This window comes from Anoplophora glabripennis, unplaced genomic scaffold, assembly GCF_000390285.2.
Source record: "Anoplophora glabripennis isolate ALB-LARVAE unplaced genomic scaffold, Agla_2.0 scaffold32, whole genome shotgun sequence".
Taxonomy (NCBI): Eukaryota; Metazoa; Arthropoda; class Insecta; order Coleoptera; family Cerambycidae; genus Anoplophora; species Anoplophora glabripennis.
Genome location: NW_019416220.1, coordinates 1,392,407 through 1,417,406, shown reverse-complemented (window position 1 = coordinate 1,417,406; position 25,000 = coordinate 1,392,407). Strand labels below are relative to the sequence as shown.

Genomic DNA, 25,000 nt, shown 5'->3' with positions numbered 1-25,000 from the left:
AGTTTTTCCAATACACTCAAAAGAAATGAAAGTTGGCACAATTGCGTGCAGCAATATGTCGTCTTCCACAGCTGCAAAAACTTATGGAGTTCCCAGAAACAATTTAAATAATAGTATAATATAAATCAGTGGCAATTACAAGAACATGAAGTGGCAACTACTTTTTTTTTTTTCTGTTTGTATAATGACAGTTATAGTCTTTCCGAAGTTAGCCGAACGTGCATAAAAACGTCTAGCAATAAAATTTAATGAGTTTCATAGGCGTCCCTAAATAAGTTTTCTGCTAAAGGTAAAAAATTATAATAATTTGTATATAATGTGTAGAAAATTTCTATTATATGTTCATTTGACCAAGATCATATTTTAATTATTTAAGTACGTCCTCAAACAATTTTATTATATTGATGGTAAATTCAGTTTTGTTCCGTTTCAAAAGGTCTCCAAAATGTCATGTTGTAATAATATTAGTAAACAAAATATGCCCCTTATTTCTGCCTATCGCAATTGTAATATGAATGATTAATAGAAGGTGCCCATAATAAATTAAAATTTTCTGAAATCACACCAAATTTCGCATTGCTGCTCTGAACTGCTAGGCAATTTGTCAACCACTTGTCAACAGCTGAAATTTATTGCTCAGTCGCCCAATTCTACTGTCTGTGTGCGCCGTTTCCCCGCGCGCGCGTTATTCAACTGGGCATATACATTTCTACCATCTCCACGTTTATTTCGACCAGACCTGTGTATGGGTATGGCTAAATAAATATGGGAACAAGTTTTTCAATTTTGCCAAGTTGCTGCGTCAGCGACCGAACCTGGTACATACTACATACCATATTAAAAAAGAAGGACTTAAGTATGTACTATAGATAACTCCGAGGATAACTCATTTGCAATGTACAATAGTGTACATTTTATTAAAAGCATTAGACCTTAATAAATATTTTTTTATGCCCTTTCATCAATTTTTCCTGAGCCACAGTTATTTATAATAGTAGTTACTGATGCTGTTTCTTTACATATTTTTTAATTTTATTTAAATTTCTTTTAATAACATGATTTTTTTCTGCTTTTTATTATGTATTATTTATTTTGTTTTATTTACTACTATTCTTTATTTATTTTTTAGGAGCATAAAGCATGTCCAATTATAAAACTAAAATGGTGGGTCCATCTTTATTTACAGGGCCTATGAATTATAAGGAGTAATACTTACAGTCTTTCCGATCTCAATTGAAGAATCAAAAGGTTGGCAGAAACTCGGCATTGAAATATTTGAAAAACTTGTTCCCATATTTATTTAACCATACCTATATACAGGTCTGGTCGAACTAAACGTGGAGGTGGTAGAAATGTATACGCCCAGTTGAAGAATGCGCACACGGGCAAACGAAATACAAACACAGCTGCACTGGACGACTGGGCAATAAATCTCAATTGTTGACAAGTGGTTGACAAATTTCCTAGCAGTGCAGTGCAGCAATGCGGAATTTGGTGTGAATTAGGTAATTTTAATTTATTATAGGCACCTTCTATTAATCATTGATATTACAATTGCGAAAGGGAGAAATAAGAGGGATATTTTGTTTACTAATATTATTACACCACAACATGGCATCAAATTTACCATCAATATAATAAAATTGTTTGAGGACATAAATAATTAAAATATGTTGTTGGCCAAATGAACATATAATAGAAATTTTCTACACATTATATACAAATTATTATAATTTTTTACCTTTAGCAGAAACTTTTTTAACTTTTTTAGGGAGGCCTATGAAACTCATTAAATTTTATTGCTAGGCGTTTTTATACGTGTTCAACTGACTTTGGAAAGACTACATGAAAGGTTTAATTTAGTTTAACGCAAGATTCAAACATCGAAGAGAAATTATTGGGGGCTATTCTGAAGGCCGCCTAACAATTAAGAGAAAGCAAGAGTGAAATAGCAACTGTCACTTCATCTATCGACATACAAGCACAAGTTTGTATTCAGTATAAAGGCATTTTGTCATTAATTACATATTTACGCAAGTTTCTACTTAGTTTACGAATTTAAAAATGTTAATTACTTTTCATAATTTTATATCCTTTTATCTTCAGAACACATAAAGATCGACCTATTAGCGAAATGTTGTGACAACAAAATATACGGAAAAAAACATCAGTTTAGATTCAGTTCGAGTCATATTAAGGAAATATTTTCTCCCCATATATGGAGAGACCTGCTGAATATTATTATTCTATTTCGTAATAAATTTTATTGGTTTTAAGCTAAAAGAGCAGAGTAATTCCAATTACATAGGTACCTATTTAATAAATTACTTTAACAAATGCATTTATTAAAAAAATTTAAAAAAATTGAGAGAGCAAACGGTACCTATGTGACGTAATTCATTTTCTTTATATTTAAATATCAAGTACTGAAGTATTACTTGAATATTGCTATAGTTTTATCTTCGTGGAAAAACCTATAATTTTTGGGATATTCTGAATTTAAAAAAAAATTCATTTTCTAGTTCCAACAACAAAAAATGGGGAAAGAATTTAAAGTTGTAAATAAACCTGATACATCTAAAGCGGTCTCAAGACCGTCAATTAAGTTTTTTAAAGAAATAGCTTCTGTTCAGCTTAGGGGTACCTTTCTCCGTACTTGAAAGGCAACTGACCGTACTACTCATTTTTAACATTGGCCATGTTCTACAAAGTTCTACACATTTCAAAACAAGCTTTCTCTCTTCCTCTTTGGAAACTATTGTATGTGAACTCAAGGCATAACGATATTTAGTACAGGACGTTTTTGATGCCGTTTCATTCACAAATGATTATGGCGAAATATCAACTACGAACATAACTTTGACGTTATGTAACACCTTTAATAACAGAAACTTCTAAATTATAGGACTTACATTTTTATAAGTAGAATCACCTTCTAAATTTTTTTTGTACTTTATTTGGGGTCACCCTGTATGTTAAGCAACTAGGAAGATATTGTATTTTATGGGTTACATTGTGCAATATCTTGTTAATCCTGTTTCGAACGTCATGTACTAAGCCTCGTTGTGCATTGACGAAATGGCTTCCAAAGTGAGAAAGAGAAAGTTTATTTGGAATGTAGGTATGGAACTTTGGAACATTGCCAGCTTTACGGAACGTAAAAAAAAACCTTCGAAACGAGCTAAAACAACTCTGATTTCAAAAACTGAATGAATCCGCTGTTTATAGACAACTCACAATATATTGTACAACGTTGTTGATGGTTAAATTAATTTAAAAACAATGTACCTCGAAATATAGGTACTTATAAATAAATTGATTACAAACGAGTTCTACTACCATGATCTCAACGGAATACGTCGACTTACCAGCCAACTTGTGCCCTGTATAGTACATCCAGCAGGGAATGTTGTGCGCATGAGTGTAGTAGTTCCACTCTATCGATTTTTTACCTAACGCTAAGAATGAACCCATTCTTCGTTAGGACTTTGTAATGCTCTGTCATTAGCCCTTTCGGTTCGTTGCACGTTCTGTTAGATTATATTTAGAAAAGGAGCTCATCTACTAAATAAGTTTTGCTCTTTCCAATTACATATTTTTTTTTATTGCGAATTAGAATAAAAGAAAAACGGAAACATTGGGACAAAATCATGTTTTCATGGTTTTCTGAAGCAAATAGAAAAAATATGAAAGACACTCGAAATAAAACCCTTGAAAAGGTACTTACTAATTAAAATACGTTTTGCTAAAATAACCTCCAGAAGTTATGAAAGGTTTAGAAAACATCCTGCATATTTTGTCGTCGGGTAATAATTAATTCGGTAAACGAAATCGGAAATCGGATCCGAAAAACGCAGCATGTGGCCAGCCTTAACAGATATTTACCAGAAAGGAACGCAATGTAGAGTAGCATCCAAAAGAATACGTATATTCTCATTGTTTTCGTTTATACCCAATCTAGGCAATAGAAATGTGGAACTTAAAAGTTTTATATGAAAAGTAGAAGTTATACAGGTACTATAAACATAATCACACCCCGCAGGATGCTTTTATGAAACAATTTAAAAATTTTTTAAAATTCAATCAATACAGAGGAGTTTATTTATTCAGCTATTGATTTGATTTGATCATTGAAAGGTCTCCGTGCGACTATTGGTTGTCCAGATATCGACGGTTGAATGAAAAATAACACTTTTGTCTTTAATAATCGATATCTCTACAAGAAATTATTGCACAGTAAATCCAAGGGCTGTTTTGAAAACTAGAACCAATTCTCTGCAGGGACCCGTCATAGTTTTCGAAGAAAAAATTTTGTTTTCATCCTTCACATCGATTTGGAAAAAATGTAAAAAATGACTGTTTTTTAGAAAATCTAAGTACCGCTAATTTACAAAAGACTAATGTTGACAGAAATTTTTACAGATCAATGTACTCGCAAATAACCCTGTAAATTGGCAAGTGGATACATTAAACCGTTTTTCTGTTCCAAGTGATCAATGTTTCAGAAAGGAATTAAAGAAATGCAAATTGAAAAAAAAATTGGAAATTTTTCTCGAAGTACCTATTTCTTTTGATTGCTCGATAACCGTAGCTCAAAAAAATTTATTGTCTAAAGATTTTGAAATTAGAGACTTAAAGCTTCTAAATGATTGTTTGTTTGTTCTCGACACGACCATTTTTCACTAAGATCCAGCCTTTCGAAAATCACTAAAAAATTCATGAAAATATTTTGTTCCTTTAATTTTTACCAGTAGTAAAATCTTCATGCCTGTTGTTGTTTTAATAAAATAATTTTTTCTTATATAAAACTCATTTTGACCAACCTTGTCATTATTGAGTTGAACTGGTCGTCTAAAATCAATAAAACATTGATTTTAACCGCCTTGTCCAAAATATACTAGTCCTGTCCTGCATAGTCTTTCTGATGTCAGTTAAACATGTATAAAAACGCCTAGCAATAAAAGTTAATGAGTTTCATGGGCGTCCCTAAAAAAGTTTTCTGCGAAAGGTAAAAAATAATAAAAATTTGTATATAATGTGTAGAAAATTTCTATTATATTTGTTCATTTGGCCAACAACATTTATGTCCTCAATTTTACGTCTCTCGTCATGTTGTCAATAATTTTAAATTTTTATTTTCACTTCCTCTTTACGCAATGACACCTTGTTTAATAACCCGAAAAATTGTGGACACTGAAACTTTAGTTAATATGTGAATTCTATTTATAATTTAATTATCTGGTTTTTCATTTTCTTCCTTTTTTAAATAATCGTAAAAATTTATATTGAGCCGCTGACATTGAACATGTAAATCTTTATTTTTAAATTCTAAATCTGTTTCATCAACAACCGGTTCTACTAATTCAATATTGTCTGGCGGTATTTCGTTTTGTTCAGTTTCAAAAGGTCTACAAAATGCCATGTTGAAATAATTTTCTCCCTTTCGCAATTGTAGTATGAATGATTAATAGAAGGTGCCTATAATAAATTGAAATTACCTGAATCACACCAAATTCCGCATTGGTGCACTGCACTGCTAGGCAATTAGTCGACAACTGAAATTTATGGCTGGTCGCCCAGTCCGGCTGTGTTTGTTTGCCGTTTGTCCGCGCGCGCATTCTTCAACTGGTCGACCAGACCTATATATGGGTATGGCTAAATAAACATGGGAACAAGTTTTTCAAATATTTCAATGCCGAGTTGTTGCGTAGCGACCGAACCTGGTACAAACCGTCAAGCTCTTTGGTCTTCAATTGAGACCGGAAAGACTATACTAGTAAATAAATGAGCTACGTATTTTTGCGTGAGTGTTGTTCAGGTCCTTTATCTTTTATTAAAATATTTTTTTAGACTACTATACGGTCCTTTAAAACACTATCCGTAGTTCAGTAGAAACATTACACAATATTACTTGCTAAATAAATAGAAAAGCTCACCGTTGATACACACTGATGGCTCGGAGAGATAAAATCCAGGCCACGTAGGCCCTTTCCACTGAAGCAATGCTTGATGTTCTGCATAAATTTCCTCCGTATCGCTTTGAGCGAATACACACAGAGCGCGGAGAGATCGGAAGGTTTATTAGCTATCACAGGATCACTTTCACTAAACACGGCAAACAGAACGTCATCTTGGGCCGTTATGCCCAAATCGGAAGCCAGATCTGAACCCGCCTTACCAACATAGGCGGCCTGGACCAAATTATATTTTCTACCACCTTGCGCCTCACTGATACAATCCATGGGTATTTCGGTGTAAGAATAATAATTTTCGTCGTCATGACAAACTCTAACCAATTTGCTGATGTACTGACTCGACGTTGTGTGCTTCATCTGCGTCGTTAGAAAATAACTAAAACCCTCAGATGCAAAACCGTACACGTACGTAATTGGATAACGTTCTCTAGCTAACGAGTTCACGAACATTCTGGTGCCCGTCGTTACGGCCGTTTGAGCGATGGCGAACATTTTGTCTTTGTCTAAAGATCTACTGCTAACCGCCGGTACTTCGGACCTATATGGTGAACCCAGAGTAAAGGTGACGCCAACGTACATCACTTGCGATACTGGGGGATTTGGAGGTCCAGGAGCAATAAATGCTACGGTAGAGGCAGTAGCGTTGTTCGCGACGACAGCCTCCCGCACTTCCAAAGTTCCATCGGATATGTTGTGTAAATTTCTGACGGAACAGATTCCTTGAAAAAGACTCCCGCAAGATATCAGTCTCGTGGTCGTATAATCTATCACCAAAGCCTTATTAACGTTGTCAGTCATCTTCTTGTTTATAGCGGTGTTACACTCGAGGACAGAACAATCGTCGGAATCCATCTTCGGCCCAGTTTCCTCGGATATTACCAAATCTAAGTCGGGAGAGAGTTGGTACAGTCGGTTTACCGCTCCTATGTACACCCTCCCCGTGTTTTTGTCGACCACGAGGTGGTTAAACGCTTGCGCCATTGGTTCCGAAAAAGTTCTTATTATTTCTTTTGGTTGCACTAATGAATTTGCTGTGGCCAACACCAAGGCCAATGACACGAACAATAGCGACGACCGCTTCATGGCGGCACTGGCTCTTTAGATTTCACGTCATTTGGTCCTGAAATAAAGAAAAAAAATTATTAACATGTTTGTTTCCAGTTTAAAGTATAATTTAAAAAGTAATAGGCAGGTTTGATAAAAAAAATCATGATTTTTTAAAGTGCTTTCTTTATTTCCTATTTGTATTTTTTCTTGTCGAATCTTTGAAAACAATTTTTAGATATAATTTGGTAAAAAAATGATTAAATTCCTTCATATTACTGGTGCAATCGGAAATTAGAACCAAATAAGAATTTTTATTACCTACGTACAATACAGATTAATTATAACTACACTAGGCACATAAATTAATGGATATTAAAAAAATCTCAAAATTCTGGGTGATTTTCAAAGAGCTGTAACTTGGAGGGAAATGACCGTAAAGAGAATCCGAAAAAAAAAGGATATTGAAGCTTCAGGTGTCTAGTTTTCAGATCTGTAGTTTAAAATTTTTTAACGTCAGCAGTGAAAAGTTACTAATTAAATCCATTTTCAGAAAAACGACAAATTTAGGGAAAAAAATCGCCGCGTTTTGAAATCAAGGTTTCTTTACGACACTTTGAGGTTGAAAAGTTACAGTCAATATCCTTAGTTTATTCCAAGGTTGGCAAATATCATGATATTTTATATAAATATCAAATATCAGATATATATCTTGATATACATATATCCGATATACATCAAGTCTTGATATTTATTTTTTTTTAATTAATTAGTTTGTGTATAATATTATAGTAGCGAAATAAAATTAAGAAACTATTTAGGTAAATATTTTTATTCCAAATATCAAAGACAAGAACGAAAAATAAATATAAATTCTGAAACTAATAAAAAATATTTGCGTGAATATTAGGTACTACGAAAACTAACCAATTTGCATTAAACGTATCAATGGTAAATTAGCGTCGGATTTGTCAGAATCGATGGAATGTTCCGATGATTCTTCAGGCAAAGGCTCTGGTGTATTTGAATTGTCCCAAATCCAAACAATATGTTCTTTTTTAATTTTTTCTACCTGATAGTTATATTTAAATAAAAATGTCAATTTTCCAACTTTTTCTGCCATCTATTAACAATTTTAACAACTTTAAACCAGTAGGAATCATTATTTAAATTTTTATAAATATCATGATATATATCAAGGAATAAATATCGTGATATATATCATGCCAACCTTGGTTTAATCATTATTTGCAAAGTTATGCCAAGTTATTCAAGTATCAATTATGCAATTTTTTACTTTTTTTTCTAACCAACATATATATACATACAGGATGGCCCAACGAAAACGTAACAGAGCCCATAGCGGCTAGGAAAAACTTTTTTTGGAAAAACGCAAAAACCCGTCGATTTTGTTTGCGAGGGGGACATTTTTTTGCATAAATTAGATGGTTCTAACTGCTATCCCCTGAGCGGGGTAAACATCCCCTCCAAATTTTTAAATAGGAAGGGTTGCATATCGTTGAAAATCTCTTTTGATTCTCTACACAGTCATGGGTTCCTTTTGAAAATCAATCCCATTTTTTTTAAAGATAAAGGGTGCAGAACTTAACACATACAAAATTTCCTATTATCTCTACAAATTATTCTCTAATTAAAATTCGCTATCGAGATTTCTAGAATGTGTTGTTTTTTGTAAAGGATACATTTTTTCTCGAAAACCGTGTCCTTTATTAAAATTTTACAAAATTAATAATTTTTTCAGTTACCATCAGTTTTTCATACTACAAACTCATAACTTAACATTTCCAATTGAGAAGAATATACAGTGTGTCCCGTTTTTCAGGTTAACACCTCTGGTAATGTGAGAAGGCTGTGGATTTTCCGAAAGCCAATTTTTTTACAACTAGTACCCTGATGGGAGGTTATATGCTACTAATTTTATTGATGTGACAAAAGCCTGGCCTACTACGATTTTTTTGAAAGGGACGTTTTTTCCAGAAAATAGTATTAGACATTTTTTTATCAAAAAGTTAATATTTCCAGGCTATTCAACACCCATCAAAATACCCATATACCAAATTTGAACGACAAATGTCTATGGAGTGTTTTTTTATGTGGTGCCAAACTTCGAAAAATTAGACAACCAAAAATTATAATAAGCAGGTCAAAGATTGCTATGAAAGTGAAAACAATTACCAACCGGACAAAGAAAAAATACAGACCTATAAATATAACACTTTTTGCCTAATACCACTTTCTGGAAAAACGACCCCTTTAAAAAATCGTAGTAGGCCAGGCTTTTGTTACATCAATAAAATGATTAGTAGAATATAACCTCCCTTCAGGGTACTATTTGTAAAAAAATTGGCTTGCGTAAAGTCCACTGCCTTTTCACATTTTCAGAGGTGTTAACCTGAAAAACGGGACACACTGTATACATATAACATATTATATATTTTTTAATGTACCTAGCTAGGTATAAAAAGTCGGTTCTGCGTAACCTATTTTTCATCACATCAGTTGTCAATAGGAATAAACTCATACCAAATTGGGGACTGATACTTCAACTGGTTTAGAAGGTATTTAAAAAAAAGATCAACATCCTCAAGGGAGTCAGAATTGGCCCCTGGTTAATAAGAACTTTTTGTGTTACTTTTCATCGAGACACACTCTATAAAAATGTGGCAATAAGGGACAACACAGGTATTTGTGTTGTACCTACGTACTGAAAAAACACTGGCGGTGATTTAATAAATTATAAATTGTTGATTTATATACAAATATTTATTATACAAAATTATTTTCATATTATTCCAACGCAATGGGTGGTTGTTTGTGGTATCGTCCATTCTTAATCAATTTTTACCAATGCAGCATCTATTCTAAATCTACTGAACTGAATGTCAGACGTGTAGATTTTTGAGTGAAAATCTCTTCATAGTTTTATTCCAAAACAACTTATTTAATAAGGAAGCGTTGGACAAATACGATTAAAATATCTATTAAAAGAAACAAAGTAAAAATTAATTTACTTTAATACTTAAATAATTTAATTTAATTAATTTGGTAGGTATGTAATTTTATAAAGAAATAACCGTTTTTATGTTAAAAAGACTTGCACATTTATAAATTAATTGCTGACTATAAATTTAATTACATTTAATTTATTTAATTCTGCTTTATTACCTTTGCCTATGCTTTGCCCAGTGATGTGTAAAAAAATCTTAAAAATCGTCGATTTTTAAGCTAAATAAATCAAACTATTTAATAAATTACTTTTATTAAGTGCAACAAATGAAAATTAAGCAATAAAGCACAAGCATATTAAAAAATATATAAATAAAAATCATTATTATTTAAAAAATATCGCTGATTTTTTATTTTAAAAAAAACATTATTAGTATCAACTTTAGTGACGAGGGCCTTTATTCTGGTGGGTTGGGCCCAAATGCTTCTAAAAAATGAAATCTGGGAGAATGGTGGTTTAAATAAATAATCGGTTTTTCTGCTTACAAACTATTTCGTTAGACCAGTTCATATAAAAAATCTAATATAATGATTTCAAAACAAATAATTCGTTGCGCCAAAAAACACCAAATATTTCACAATCACCTGAACGATTGTGTGAATGGAGTTAGATTTGTGTCAATTTACCGACTTTAACAGGAAATCCCTCGAACATTTTTGCCTCAAATTGTCTAGATCAAAATAATAGATCATTCGATTTAATAAATAATTAGGCAATACAGTCAAGTTAATCTTCTTCTAGTGTTAGCGACACCGTAAATGCGACGTTGTCAAAACTAAGCTTGAAATATATTTCTATTAATTCTTGAAAAGTGAAAAAAAGTTGAAAAGTAAGTCAATTTTTATTGATACGGAGTTATATCATCCAAAGCTAGTTTTATAATTTTATAAGTACTAAATCTTGGAAAAATATTTTACAATATACATAGTACAGAAAACTAAAAAACACACGAATATTATTTAAGTTCAGCACATTTTCGTAAAAATATATACAGGGTGTCCCAACTTGAAAATATAACGTGAGAGATATTTTTTCAAACTCATTTTTTGCCACAGCTCGGCAATATTTAGCCAGCGATTCTATGGAATCAAATCTGTTTGAATTTATGACGAGCGAATTTTTCATCTCTGAATTACATCGAATAATGTACGTCCCGAAAATTGCCTTTACGATTATCGCCCCCTCGCTTGACGGCCACCCGCTGTTCAATTTGGCGGAGACATCAAGTTAAACATTTAACATTAAGAACGGCAACACAATATGCGGTTGTGCTGCAGCGGCGCAATCGCCTAGTGTGTTACCATCGATCTTATAGCAACTAGATTCGGTACGGACAAGTTTGTTTTGCAAACGCGAGGGGGTGCTTTGCTCTGATTGGCCGATTATTCGAATATATATGATATTTGGCAGCGACGAGAGCAGAAATCCAGAAGATCCAGAGCTTTGGAGCCAGTCATGAAAAACGAATAAATAAATATATCCAGAAGTTCATACACAAATTTGATTTTTCATATTTTAGTTCTCATGTGTACTATGCTACTATGCAGCAAATGTTAATTATACAACCACATTAGAGACTACACTTGAAATTGGTTCCCTTCAAACTTTGTCTGGGTGCGCTACTGGTATAGTAGTCAGAGTCCTAAACATAACAATTTTTTGGTTGGCTAAACGAATACTGTGAGTGTAATCAGTACAGGCGCCGAGTTTTTTGAAAATTTCAAATTTTCACCCATGTTTTCAAAATAATTCAATAAATCTTCAAAAAGCCATTCAGGGGGCACAAATCTAGCGAAGAGTACGAGACTAAGGACAAGTAAGTGTCGACGACCTATGACGCACATTGGAACTTGCAGAGCGAGAAAACACAATTTTACCCATGTTTCGAAATCCCCGAAATTTCCCTAGATCCAGATTGCCGTCAAAATTTTACTACAGTAGCGGATTTTTGGAAAATAACATAGTTCCAAAATTTACGAAATTCAGGCTTTTGCAAGGCCTTAGTATCACCATTGCCCAAAATCGTTTTCAGTTCAATAACTTATAGAGACAGCAATCATTCCAAGATAGGTGTCTTTTTAAGGAGGCCAAATTCTTATTGGATTTCAGAGTGACTATACAGTACAATCCATAATGGAAAAAGAACAAAGACCTTTTAGAAATCTAAATTCAATGCGGACGCCATTGCAGGATCTTTGCGGACCTAGCCTGGAGTGTGTACGAACGTCAGCCCGACCACCCTACAACTTATAACCAGGGCCGGATGAATGACCAGTACAGTAGTACGCTCCAAATTTTGCTTTTGCACGTAGAAAAAGTTACGGAAGAGGGCTCACACTATAAGTTCTAAAAGCTTCCAAATGAGGTACTCCTAACCTCACAAACAATAATTGCTCCAGCAAAGCCAACAGACAGTGACAAAAAGGCGCCACAGTATTAAATTCGCTAGTGCTAATAAACTAAAGCGCCAGTGTGCTTCCTAAGCTTCACAACTGCACGACCTCACCCGCCACCCAGGTCGCGAGCCAACACACGCACAGACGAGCGGGCGAAGAAAAGACGCGCCTAGCTAAAACAGGAGAGGGCCCCACGAACTGCTGGGATCCGGCGGCGTCAACGGTCCAGGACGACGGCGAATGGGTCTGCCTCTACGAGACGTCCGAGAATACAGAGATGGCGTGGATAAAGAGCAATAGTCCCGCTCGACCCTTCTCCATCCGAGGTCATTTTTTCTGTCAAGGATATTGGCACGTGATAGTACTTCTCTCGTCATTTCCACTGAGTGTTTTGATGGCAAAATAGAACACTGACAAAGTTTATGAAACACGAACTAGTATGGGATTTCTATACAAGTTATAGTTATGTCTATTATTTGAGTAATTAATTATGAAAGTAGTTATTTTAGTTTATAAATTTTGACTGGCAATTTTCCCTTCAATATTAATATATATAAACTTTTCGTTTAGATATACAGGGCATTCCGTTTAAAACTTCACACGATATTTCAAAATCTCTTGGCGATATCCAGATTCTATAAAAAATGTTGTTAATAATAAACATACTCGTAAATGATCTGGCACCGAAAAGTGGTCCTCGTGAAAAACCTTGTAAATTTTGAGTAACTTACTAAAGTAAATAGAAGCATTTCACAAAAAATTATTTTAGAAATGATTCGTAGGTCATTTGGAACTTATTGTATATGAAATAACAGGCTAAAATGGTAGGTAATAAAATGTATTTCTGTTTGACTGGGAATGATTGACTAGTTGGCTTTATTTAATGTTTTTTCACTTTCGCAATTTATTCCAAGGGATGTAGCACGTAGTTATATTACGATACTTATAATAACAGATATATTTACACAAATTTAATTGCTAATAAAAAGAATCAATAAATTTTTAAAATTAAATCTTGCTCGAATATTGATTTATTTTTTTGGTGGAACAAATAAAAGCGAAGTTAAATATAAAGAGCGTACAGCTCACATTATTAGTCTGAAATAATTTTATATGAATGAAAAATAAAAAAAATTCAAAAATTGAAATCAGTGGGCTCATTTAGCAAATTTTTTGTATTTGCTTAACGAAGAGATATTGCAATTTTAAGGTTCTCTGCAAAAAAATTAAAATTTTATATCGCCTACAAGTCATCCAAAAAAAATCATAAACTGGCGCGCCGAGTATCTGCTTTTACGAAATTTGCTTCCATTTTTATGCACAAACTTTAAAATCATCTGGAAGTAGCGCCAAGCCGGCTGACCGTCCCATGCGGTGACGTCATTGCATTGCCACGGCTAAGACAATTATTCGTATTTTAAAAATCATATAGTTTGAAAACCGCTCAACGGATCGAGTTGAAATTTTCAGAATCACCTAATCATGAGCAATACTTTGTGTATACAAAATGAGAACGTTTTTGAAAATTTACTGAATTACCCCATTTCCGTTCAAACAGATAGATGGATAAACAATTTTGATTTATTTTCAACTAAGGCATCTATTATTTATTATTAATTTTGAAGAAATTATAACACATTTGTTTTATAACGGGTGTGAAAACAGCCACGCCGTTGTTTTATAAACACTTTCTGATTCAAATAATCTATAATACACATGATATTCGAAAACTATTTAAATTGCAAAGGTCACTTAGAAATTAACGGTTTTTCACTTGGATCATTTTCTAAGTTCACGTCATCAAATGCGAGTGCCATATCTACACTACTACAAAGGGTCAACCCGTTTGTAATCATGTCTATTCTCTACACATTTTTCTACAGAACTTTCTTTTAGTTTCCGTGATATCAGGTTAGGGGTTTTAAAGAACATCCTGTGAACGTTTGGTTTATAACAGAAAAACACTTACAGAAAATATCACGTACGCCACTGAATCCTATCCATTTCTCTTAAACTTCCAGCAACAAAGAAAAATAAAGTCCAACTATATTTCAGTATTTAGGGCTGTTACAGGACCACAATTTCAATATGTATAGAAAGGTGCACAATATTGAATATTTTCATAGAACACTACCTAAGTGATAACCAGGCCAATGCCGCTACCGCACGCCACATGCCGGAAGTTTAAAAATCCTACTTTTACTGGGCTAAGGCCGCGATTTGAATATAAAAAAACTCACTACGTAGCTTATCGTTCAGCAGTCAACGAAGAAATCCGGCTATGTCGCCAATTTTGAGGTACTTTACGTGACCTTCGAACTGAAATCTTCGGTATTAGAATTCTACCTGCCCAGGCCCTTTTAATTTCTTCCTAGGGGGCATTTTTTTGGTTTTCAATACCAGACAATTCCATTTTAAGTCAAGATGATATAAAGTTTGTATAAAAAAATCAGAAGGGTCAAAAAAAACTTCCGGTGTCCCTATTTGTTTCCAGAAAAAAAAAATTGATAAATTTATGAGAAAATGTCAATCTTATACATATAAACAGAACGTTAAATTGTTAGTAAAATTCAGAAATGACCTTGAACACAAATTTTTTGAAATATGGAAAATTCTCACTAAGAGATCTTATTAGAAAATCCAAGAAAGTTATAAATATGAAGTTCTAATTGTTTTGCAAAATAAAAATAATTACCTTATTTCCGAGCTTATTTCATAACAGTAGGTGGCTTAGACCGAAGGAGGATTTCATAATTCAAAATATATAATACGTTCATAATCCAATATCTCGTAAAATCATAGACATCCGGATCTGAAATCAATGGATTTGAATTAATTATCATATGTCAATCAGTTCCTGGAATACTTAATTACGAGAATCATAGACAGAGTTTGTTACTTCAGTGCATAAATAAAACAGGGCCGCATTGGCAAGTGAGAATTATTTCCATCAAATTTTAAATTCACACTGGCGTTCACATTTGCTCATTTTGGTGCTGATTTTTAGTGAAAGCAAAAAAAAGAAAGATCGTAAGAAAATATATTTGATTATGAAAAAAGATTTGCTTAAGGCTGACGTTTTATACACAAGAAATCGTACTTTTAGTAAGACTATGATAAAAAACCAATACAAGGATTCCTTTAATTTTCCGCAGTGAAATATGGAAAACATGGGATTATACCTTTCTTGTTTGTCGAAAATTTTGTAAAAATACTCAATAATTATGATTAATTCATGTTTATAGTACCCCACGCGATTTTTCAACAAGCTGTAAAGTTCTGGAAATGTAATGATAAACATAAGAAGTAAAAATATGTTTTTTCCCCCTTATTCTGAAACTGACTTATACCATGGAGAAACTGGTATAACTGCTACAGTGAATTTATATTGTTTCTGGCTCGCTTGGATTTTCTAAAACCCTCGTCAAATGACTTGCTATAAATTCACTGAAAATTAAGCATAAAAAATTAAGGGGGGCGCCCTTAATTAAAAGCACTATTTTTAATTGTGATTTAATTTTCCTTTATAAATTAATTCATTCATATTGGGCCAGATGTGTATAATATGTAATTTAAATATTTAAACATATTTCAGAGATGCTTATTTTAAGAAGAAAAGTTCGACCTTTTCATAAACGGCTTACTTTTCGAGATCCAGATCAGATTTTAGAAGTTCTCGAATTGAAAAATATAATAATGAAAATTGTTCTACAGTCCTTAACAAAGAAAGGATAAAAAAGTCACTGTCGCTAAAAATATAGAGATATATGTATCTAATTCTGTATTGTATTTCAATGAAAAAAGGTCTCTTCCATTTTTCCAGCAGTGCAGTGCAGCAATGCGGAATTTGGTGTGATTCAGGTAATTTTAATTTATTATAGGCACCTTCTATTAATCATATTACAATTGCGAAAGGGAGAAATAATATTAACACAACATGGGACACAAATAATTAAAATATGTTGTTGGTCAAATGAACATATAATAGAAATTTTCTAGACATTGTATACAAATTATTATAATTTTTCATCTTTAGCAGAAAACTTTTTAAGGGACGCATATGAGTCATTAAATTTTATTGCCAGGCGTTTTTTACATGTTCAACTGCCTTCGGAAAGACTATACTACAAAATGGAATAAATCGATAACTCCTTAAATACATTTTTATTTGATTTTCAAAATTTTAATTCAAACCGTTTATTGTTATCACGACTAAGGACGCCGTTATTACTATAGAAAACTTCTTATTTAAGCGACTCCTCTTTGTCAATCTATCACTAAACAAAATGAGAACGCCAGTGGCATGAGGTTGAATTTCCTATCAATAAACAGCGTATTGTAGGCACGTTGCAGTTGTCCGCCAAATTCCTTTTATTTTAATATTTCATACAAAAATAAAACAATTCTGGGGCACAAGTTTTTTTTACATTATTTCACTTTCTGTCAAAATCAGATAGAGTGGCTAAACCCCATTTTAAAACGGCCCGTTTCAAAGAAAAGACCAGGATTATACCAAATTTTGACTAAATAATTCCTTGATCTTTTCCAGGAAGACTTCCAAATTTTTACTCTGTATCTCCCACATGATATTTAATTAAGTATGATTATTTCGAAAATTATACAGTGGCGGCATTTTGGTTTTCTCGGAATGAGAAACAGTTTCATTTGATTTAAAAAGATATACAGGAAATTTTTAGAAAATTTAGTCAGCCAAAATTAGACATATTTCTCGAAAAATATATGGAATTTTTAGTTAAATTCTAACAACATATATAATATGTGCCCTGAGGTGTTTAGTCTCAAAGATACAGGGTGTTCAAGTTGAAAATCATATATATTTTTAATAAATTCAAAACTTTTATCCTCTAAAAGAAAAAATAACTACTATGATCGGTGTAAAATTTTGCTCTATCTTCCTTGATGAGATGAGTTGAGATTTTTTAGCTTTTTAATTACGAACACAACTTTAAAATTTGGATATACCGGGAAAATTTAAGAAAATTTAAATAAAGAACGCAAGATACGACTTTTTTGGAAAAAAATGCAATTTAATAAATGCAAAATTGTCACATCAAGAAAAATGAGGCGCAAAACTTTACTTAGGCTAGTCTAGGTTAGATTTAGTCAAATGTTATAAGCTTCATACTTTTATTAAACTATTGACAACACACAAATGATATGCGCATGCGCCGGAAGCATCTGATCTAATAGGAATATAGTGTTTGTTATCTTTACTATCTGTTATGAATGACAAGTACATCGACGCACTTTAATAGTCGGTAATCTCAATCTGTATATTCTAGCAACTTATTAATTTATTAAATTTTTGTGTTTATCCAGACTTTTACTATATCTAAATTTCATAAACTTGAGTAATATTTGAATAACTTAGTAACGTTTTAGTAAAAGTAATTATGAAAGCGAGTATTTTACTGGACAAATTTAGGTCAGTAACAAATTCCTATTTCTTACCATTTTATGACTGAAAATATTTAACAATACGAAAAATGGCAAATATGTGGGAATTAATTTGATTATTAACCGATTGATTATCATTTTAAGGATGCGGCAGCTAATTCTGAAAAACTAATAAAGGAAACAATTTATTTATGATTAACGATCCTTGGAATAATTAAATACTTGTAGTTTTTCTCAAATACATGGTAGTGTATGTTAGCAGCAAATTTCTAGCGCTTAGTCAAAAGTAAAAAATTCGATGGTTATCTGTCATATCACAACTCCGGATGCGTTTTAGTAATACAGAAAATATTCGTAATTGTTTGATTTTGAGCGAATTCTAATAATAAACTGAAGAGGAACAAAGCGTATTATCTGCCTCTGTAACATAAAGTTTCGATAAAAGTTATCTCGTACATTTATCAAACTTCCTCTTTTATGATTGAAAATAAAGGTTTGCTATTATTAAATATTCGTAGTATTTACCAATTATGTGGCCATGCACGTTTGCAACAAATTCCTTAACGCGTAGACTGAATAAAAAAAATGAGTTTCGTCGATTTCTTCTGGCGTTGATTCCAGGCGTTTTAATAATACAAGCATTGATGTTTGAACATTTGTACTATACATTTAAATACAGGTTATCGTAACGAAGAGAAGTGGTTTTGGAATATTACAAAAAACTAAATTAAAAAGCCAAATGTAATTTTTTAAAACGTGATTTATTAGGTGCGTATGTGGCCCCACCAAACTGTAACATGCGGGCAATATTGAAACGTGTAGAGGGCGACGTTAAAACAAATTAGTTTGAATTTAGAGTGAAGGAATTTTTCATCGCGAATTACGTCGACAAGGTCGAATGCGGTAAAATGAGTTTCAGCTGCCCGTGTCCAAAAGGAACCTCTACGATTATCGTTCGCTCTTCGGTTTAGCCAAGGCCTTATTGTACCCGTTTACATATTTACGTATCGGTTCTGTGACAGGTTTATACTTGTTTGTGCAGATTGAAACTGAAAACAAAACGTTTAGATTTTCTGTCTAACGTTTACTTTTTCCGTTATTTAATCACAAATAGCTGAATATCACTTCAACCAGATGCCGAAGGGAAAATAGCTGGTCAAAAATTATACACCAAATAGTCATTTTCATAATTAATTACAAATGTTACTCAGAAACAATAGAAAAGAGGAAGGAAGTGGGGAGTGTAGCGGCTTCAAATTTATATGAAATAAATAATTAAGTATTACCAAAGTATTATTCAAATTGTACTCGGTAGGTATTATTCAAATATGATTCATACCAAATTACGCCTGTGGTTTTTCCCTGGGTATGTGCAATTAATATCGGTAACCTGTTTATTATAAATACATAAAACGGTTTTAAATGAGAATGAACTAATTGTTAAGTAAAGAAACAGCAGCCCTGATCCATATTCCTAATCTACCGTTATATTTTGGAAGTCAAAAAATTTCTGCCATCAACATGAACCCAGAAAGTCTCTAAAGAGGATACTAATAACACTAAAAATGTATCTTCTTGTCCTACCCCATGTCCTTCAAAAGATAATTTTGTTGTTTTGACTGTCGTCCGATATTCTATTTCTTTTTTTCCTTTATTAGATAGAAATTGATGACTTTTGCACGAGCATGTCCTTTAACTACAACAAATACTTTATAAAAATTATGTTTCTGATATTGTATTCCTTTTTTTTCCATTTATTAGACAGAAATTGATTTTGCACGTGCAATATAGTCATCCGGACGTCCTATAAATACAACAGAACATCCTCAGTGAATATAAATGTTTTGAATGTTTTTATGCGGGCTCCTTTACTTTTTTGAGAGAACATATAACATTTACTCTACGAGTTCCGATAACAGGCTACGCGGACTGCTACGATATTTTGCCACGGCACATCCGACCTTCACCTGCCAGATGAAATAAGTTAAACCGTACAAAACCTTTACAACTGATTTAGAACGTCACGCAGCTGAATACATAAAACCGGAGTTATTGAAAAATATTAATGAAATTGGGCAACAAAGGGTAATTGGCTTAGTTGCCGATAATGCAGCAACAATAGTCCGAGCAAGAAAGTTGATTGCCGAAGGAACTGGTATTATTGAATACGGTTGTATTTCTCACCGCTTAAACCTTGCCGACATTGTGAAATCAAATTCCTTACATTCTATAGAAGGCCAGTGCAAACGAATAAAGAACAACATCTTCCCACATAAATCTAGCAAAATTTAATGAAATCTAAACTGAAAAGAAAGGATCTGTATGTATTATCTCTTGAACTGACAGTGTCAACGAGAAGAAAACAAATTCTGTTTATAACAGTTTGTTGATGGTATGTATATATCTGAAGGTGTTAGTATTAAAGTAAAAACAAACATAAATGCACAGACGCATTCTGAAGGTATACTGTTTATTTCTCTATTCTAATTTATTTCAAATCTTTATAAACATTTTGAGTACTTTTTACTCTATTTTCATTAATTTAAGGTATGACTTTTATATGGTAAATAATAAACCAAATTTTAGTGAAACAAAAATCAGGATAATAGAATTACCGCAGTTTTCCTAAACGGATGTTTTTCATGTTAGTTAAAATAACGCTGCCAAGATCTTCAGCTACAACTGAAAGAGCTCTCAGTAAATATTCCTTTCATCAATCCAAATAACGTAATAGATTAACTGTTAATAAAACAGAAAAATTGTTAACAGAGATTGCATGTAATTTAAATTGAAGCAATATTGCAGCTGGAATGAGTAGGTATGTGACTTAATGATAATTTTAATGACGATAACAGTAATCAGTGACAGTAGCGATAGTAGTAGTGATCCACTAGGATGAAAATTTAAATTTTTATTATGTTTTGTTATTTTTATTTTCTGTTTTCGAATATAGTAACTCATTACGCACAGCCCGAAAGAAAAGGTTTGCTTTTAATCACAAACTCAGCCTCATGTAATTTTATTAATCAAATTTGAAGACACAAAAATAATCGAAATAAGAGCTTTTTTTTTCTGGACAGTAATTAGATTAGAATATTGATGAGAAGAAATTTTGAGAACGAGACAAACCACGAAAAAAATTGAAGCGTCAACTTTTACTTTATATTAAATATCCCAGGATAGTTTGTTAAATTCGCGTTTATTCTCGAGAATTTTGCATCACTTCAATCCTCCACTCTCATTCTCACTCATTTTGAAATTTATGGGCATTAATAGTTTTGCTTCAATTATTAGATATTAAAACATGGCAAATGTCGTGTAAAGAGAATACCAACACATTTCAAATACTCGACCCTTGTCCCCTATAATGATTTTCGAAGGGGCGACTACCACTCGTAGGGGATTGTAGTTGCGAGATTGATTTAACTCATACATAACATGCACATACATTTGTTCAAAAACAAAGTGACACCAAATGTTAATCAAAATAGCCTAGAAAATGGGTTAAGCAATTTTTTTCAATCTAAAAGCACACATTTTTTCTTTACACCCTCTCTGAACTATCCTAATTCATTGTTAACGATTAAAGTATGACGAACTATTTTAATTAAGTACACCCTGAAAATTAAAAATCATGGACAATAGAAGTTGCCATAGACAAACATTGTTATAGTCAATTATGTATGTATATAAAGAGGGGTTTTTTCTTATCACAAAAAAAGTTGTATCCTTCTTTACATATTAAACCTTAAAAACAATCAACAAAGATAGATACGAAAAATAGTTCGAGAAATGGGCTACTAAAGCAGCAGCGATTTTTGGTTCGACACAAATTTATGGATTTTGGAAATTTTTGTGGAGTAAGATTTTAATTTTCAGAAATGGAAAAACATCTAAATATGTAAATTACACGACAGTTGGAAATATAACCTATAAAATATGTCATATGATGTGGATGTCACTAATATTTCAGTCAATACCTACATAGGTATAATAAGTCATTCATGAACTGTAATCAGAATTATTAAATTAAAGGTTATAATAAATCACCATTCCATTTTTTAGAAAGTTGGATAATTTGATACAAATTTATTGAGTTTGACAATTTTTGTGGGGCAAGATTTCAATTTCCAGGGGTGGAAAAATATTAAATATCTACAATAAAAAACGTCACTAATAATTTCAGCCAAACAAACGTTATTTATGAAAGGAAATCAAAATTATAAAATTAAAGATTATAATAAATCACCAGGCTATATAAGTATCATGCCAATTTTAAAAGTTGGGTAGTTTCAGAAAAAACAGGTACACCACATACCACACATCAAATGACAAACATAAATTTACTGGAATACCTATATTTTCAGACATTTTCTTATTTCCATGTGTAGTTATATAATATATTTAATTACACTTATGTCTATTTTGACGTGCCCATGTAAATGCATTTTTTAAACACTCACAAATTTGTACTTATTTACTTAAGGAGTGTTCTACCACTCGAACAAGACCGAACTTCAAGTATCACTGAATCGGATGTATGGACATACTTGCACTGTATAGTAAACAACCGTATCCTTGTACAAGATTTAAAAGTATTTATGTGCCACTGCAAAAATTACTGTATCACTGCTTCGATAAATGACACGTCACCACGTGTTCACAGAAAAAATATAGGTGGATTTGTGCAATCACAGATATGCCCTGCCAGCAAAATAGGTGGATCTGTGCAATCACAGATATGCCCTGCCAACATGTTTTTAATCAATACAAGGCAATGTCCTCCATTTTTTCTACTTTGTTAGATAAAATAGTATGTTCTACAATATCGAATGGGGAACTAAAACAAAGGAAAGCTCGAAAAGGGTTACTATCAAAACATATGTCTAACCTTACGTCAAAAATTTTTTGTACAGGTACATAAGTACTAAAATTTGTATTTAAGAAATAAAAAATTATTCTAAAACAGTTTCAAGAACACATTATCTACGCCAAGTACCATAAATTAAATAGTGATAGGATGTAATCATAACATGTCGCTAATTTGTAACATTTTTTATTGATTATTAAATTACCTAATTGACAATTGATTTATGACTGCACTTATATCAGGGATTTATATTAACGTTTTGAGATCTATGATTTGTTCTTTGCATCATCTTACACCCAGGGCGTATCTATGTGTAGGTAGGTATAACAATAAGGAATGTCTATGTAGAAAACATGAAATGTAAATATAGCATGTAACAAAGTTTTTTTAAGGTTAGGTAGAAATACCTACATATGTATGTTTGAAATCTAAAATACTAAAATATTACATAAAAAATTAGTAATACTAAATCAAATAGATGATATTTTGAAATACTTATCTACTGTACATATTTCGATATCAGACCCTGGCATGTTTAAACCTCTAACAGTTATTCATTATTGAAATGGTATTTCACTATCTTATGGGGAATATTTAATTTTCATATATTACTGTATTTAAAAAACGAGGATTTTAATGTGTGTAAAATATCTTAAATATGTTTTAATTTTAAACCAATTCCAAATATTAAACACTAATACATGTATTATTAGCATTGGCATTACTCTTCGATAGGGGTAAAATATGTTTCACGAATAGATAAAAAATGGCTTAATGATTGAATATTTGATTTACATGACCATACCTTTTAATCAACTGTCTAGCTCTTGACAACTCCAGTACGAGCTAGAGCTGTAAAACGTAGGATAAACTCAACCGATGACGAAAGTCACGGTCTGAATCATGAAATGACAAGCAAGCTAGTCAGACTCCAATTCCAAACTCCTCTGATCTCTGACTGTCTACACCGAACGACAATAGAATAGGTGAACAACCACCGTCAGTGTTTTTATATTTATTGGTTTAAATGCTATCAAAATTACAAATAAAGTGAACAAATGTTTACTTACTATGTTGTCTTCTTTTTGTTTATTTTTATTACTTCACAAAACCACCAGATAGCGTAATCATTAAAACTCAACACAAGTTTTTAAAATAAATAATTCTAAGTACAGACTAAACCCGTATAAATTATTTTAAAACACACTTAATAAATTATGTTCACAGAAAACATGCAAATTCTTAAAGGATTAACCGAGCCTTAACATTCTTTTACCAATATTCACTTTATAGGTTAGGATTTTACAAACACACTTTATTGCTTTAGTTGAAGATGCAGTTTGTTACAATGTTTTAAAATACGGTGCGCGGTGTTATTTTAAAGATATTTTCTTATATTTTGCAGGGATTTTCGGTTTAATTTTTTTTTTAAATGTATTTTATGAAAGCACTGACTAACACACCCTACCCGCAACCGAACACCGACTGACTTGTGGTATAATGTAATGTGTAGTTGTACTGTAAACCCCGCCCTATCTATCATGACGCAAGCGCCTATCTCCTGATCTCATGAACTACCAGTTTCAAAATGTAAACAGAAAAGAGATCTTCACTTCATTCGAAAGTTATACCGAACTTATTGAGGTCGACTAAAAAATTTCTGAATATTTAATTTTATCAGATAATGAAAGATACGTGTACTTAATTGCCTACATCGCTTAACTCAAATAATTTACATTTGTGATTCACGTAGGTACTCGTGTAGGTAAAAAAATCAGTATTCAATGAATTACTGGGAAAGTCAATTCATATATCTGTCTTTATTTTAAAGAGAAATACGTAGGCGCGTGAGATAGGTATACATACATACCTATACAAACACACTTCCTATAAATATATCTATACATGGTGTTTCAGTTTTTAAATGTTTATATTATTGATTACTTATGTAGGTACTTACCCTCTGAACACTTGATAAGGGTAATAACTATGATGGTCTCTATTTTGCACTTCCCAAAAACATGTGCTATACACAATGTCGCATTTAAGCTAATGTCAATAATATAAGAAAGTGTTGCACCCAAATAAAGTCGTACCTTCATATTTTATAATAATTTTCATCTATACCGCGTGATGATTTTGAATAGATACCATAAATTCAGAAGCCGATAGAACATCAAAAAGTATGACGATATTTCCTATTTTTGAAAAACAGTGACAAAAATGATTTTTTTTAAATCAAATTTTTCCAAAAAACAATGTAATACTT

General features: G+C 32.2%; 1 protein-coding gene across 2 annotated transcripts in view; it reads right to left on the bottom strand.

Annotated features, from left to right (window-relative positions):
* LOC108906272 (plexin-A4) overlaps positions 1–24,201 on the bottom strand; it is a 93,289-nt gene extending 69,088 nt beyond the window's left edge. Inside the window, exons 1-3 of one of the 2 annotated variants that reach the window (XM_018709488.1) lie at positions 23,802–24,201; positions 15,139–15,255; positions 5,937–7,095 (exon numbers count right to left, since the gene is read on the bottom strand). In XM_018709488.1, the coding sequence (XP_018565004.1) occupies positions 5,937–7,058 (1,122 nt within the window). In that variant the 5' untranslated portion in view covers positions 7,059–7,095; positions 15,139–15,255; positions 23,802–24,201. The remainder of the gene's footprint in view (positions 1–5,936; positions 7,096–15,138; positions 15,256–23,801) is intronic. The other variant, XM_018709486.1, reaches the window with a different exon arrangement.
* Positions 24,202–25,000: the final 799 nt, after the last annotated feature.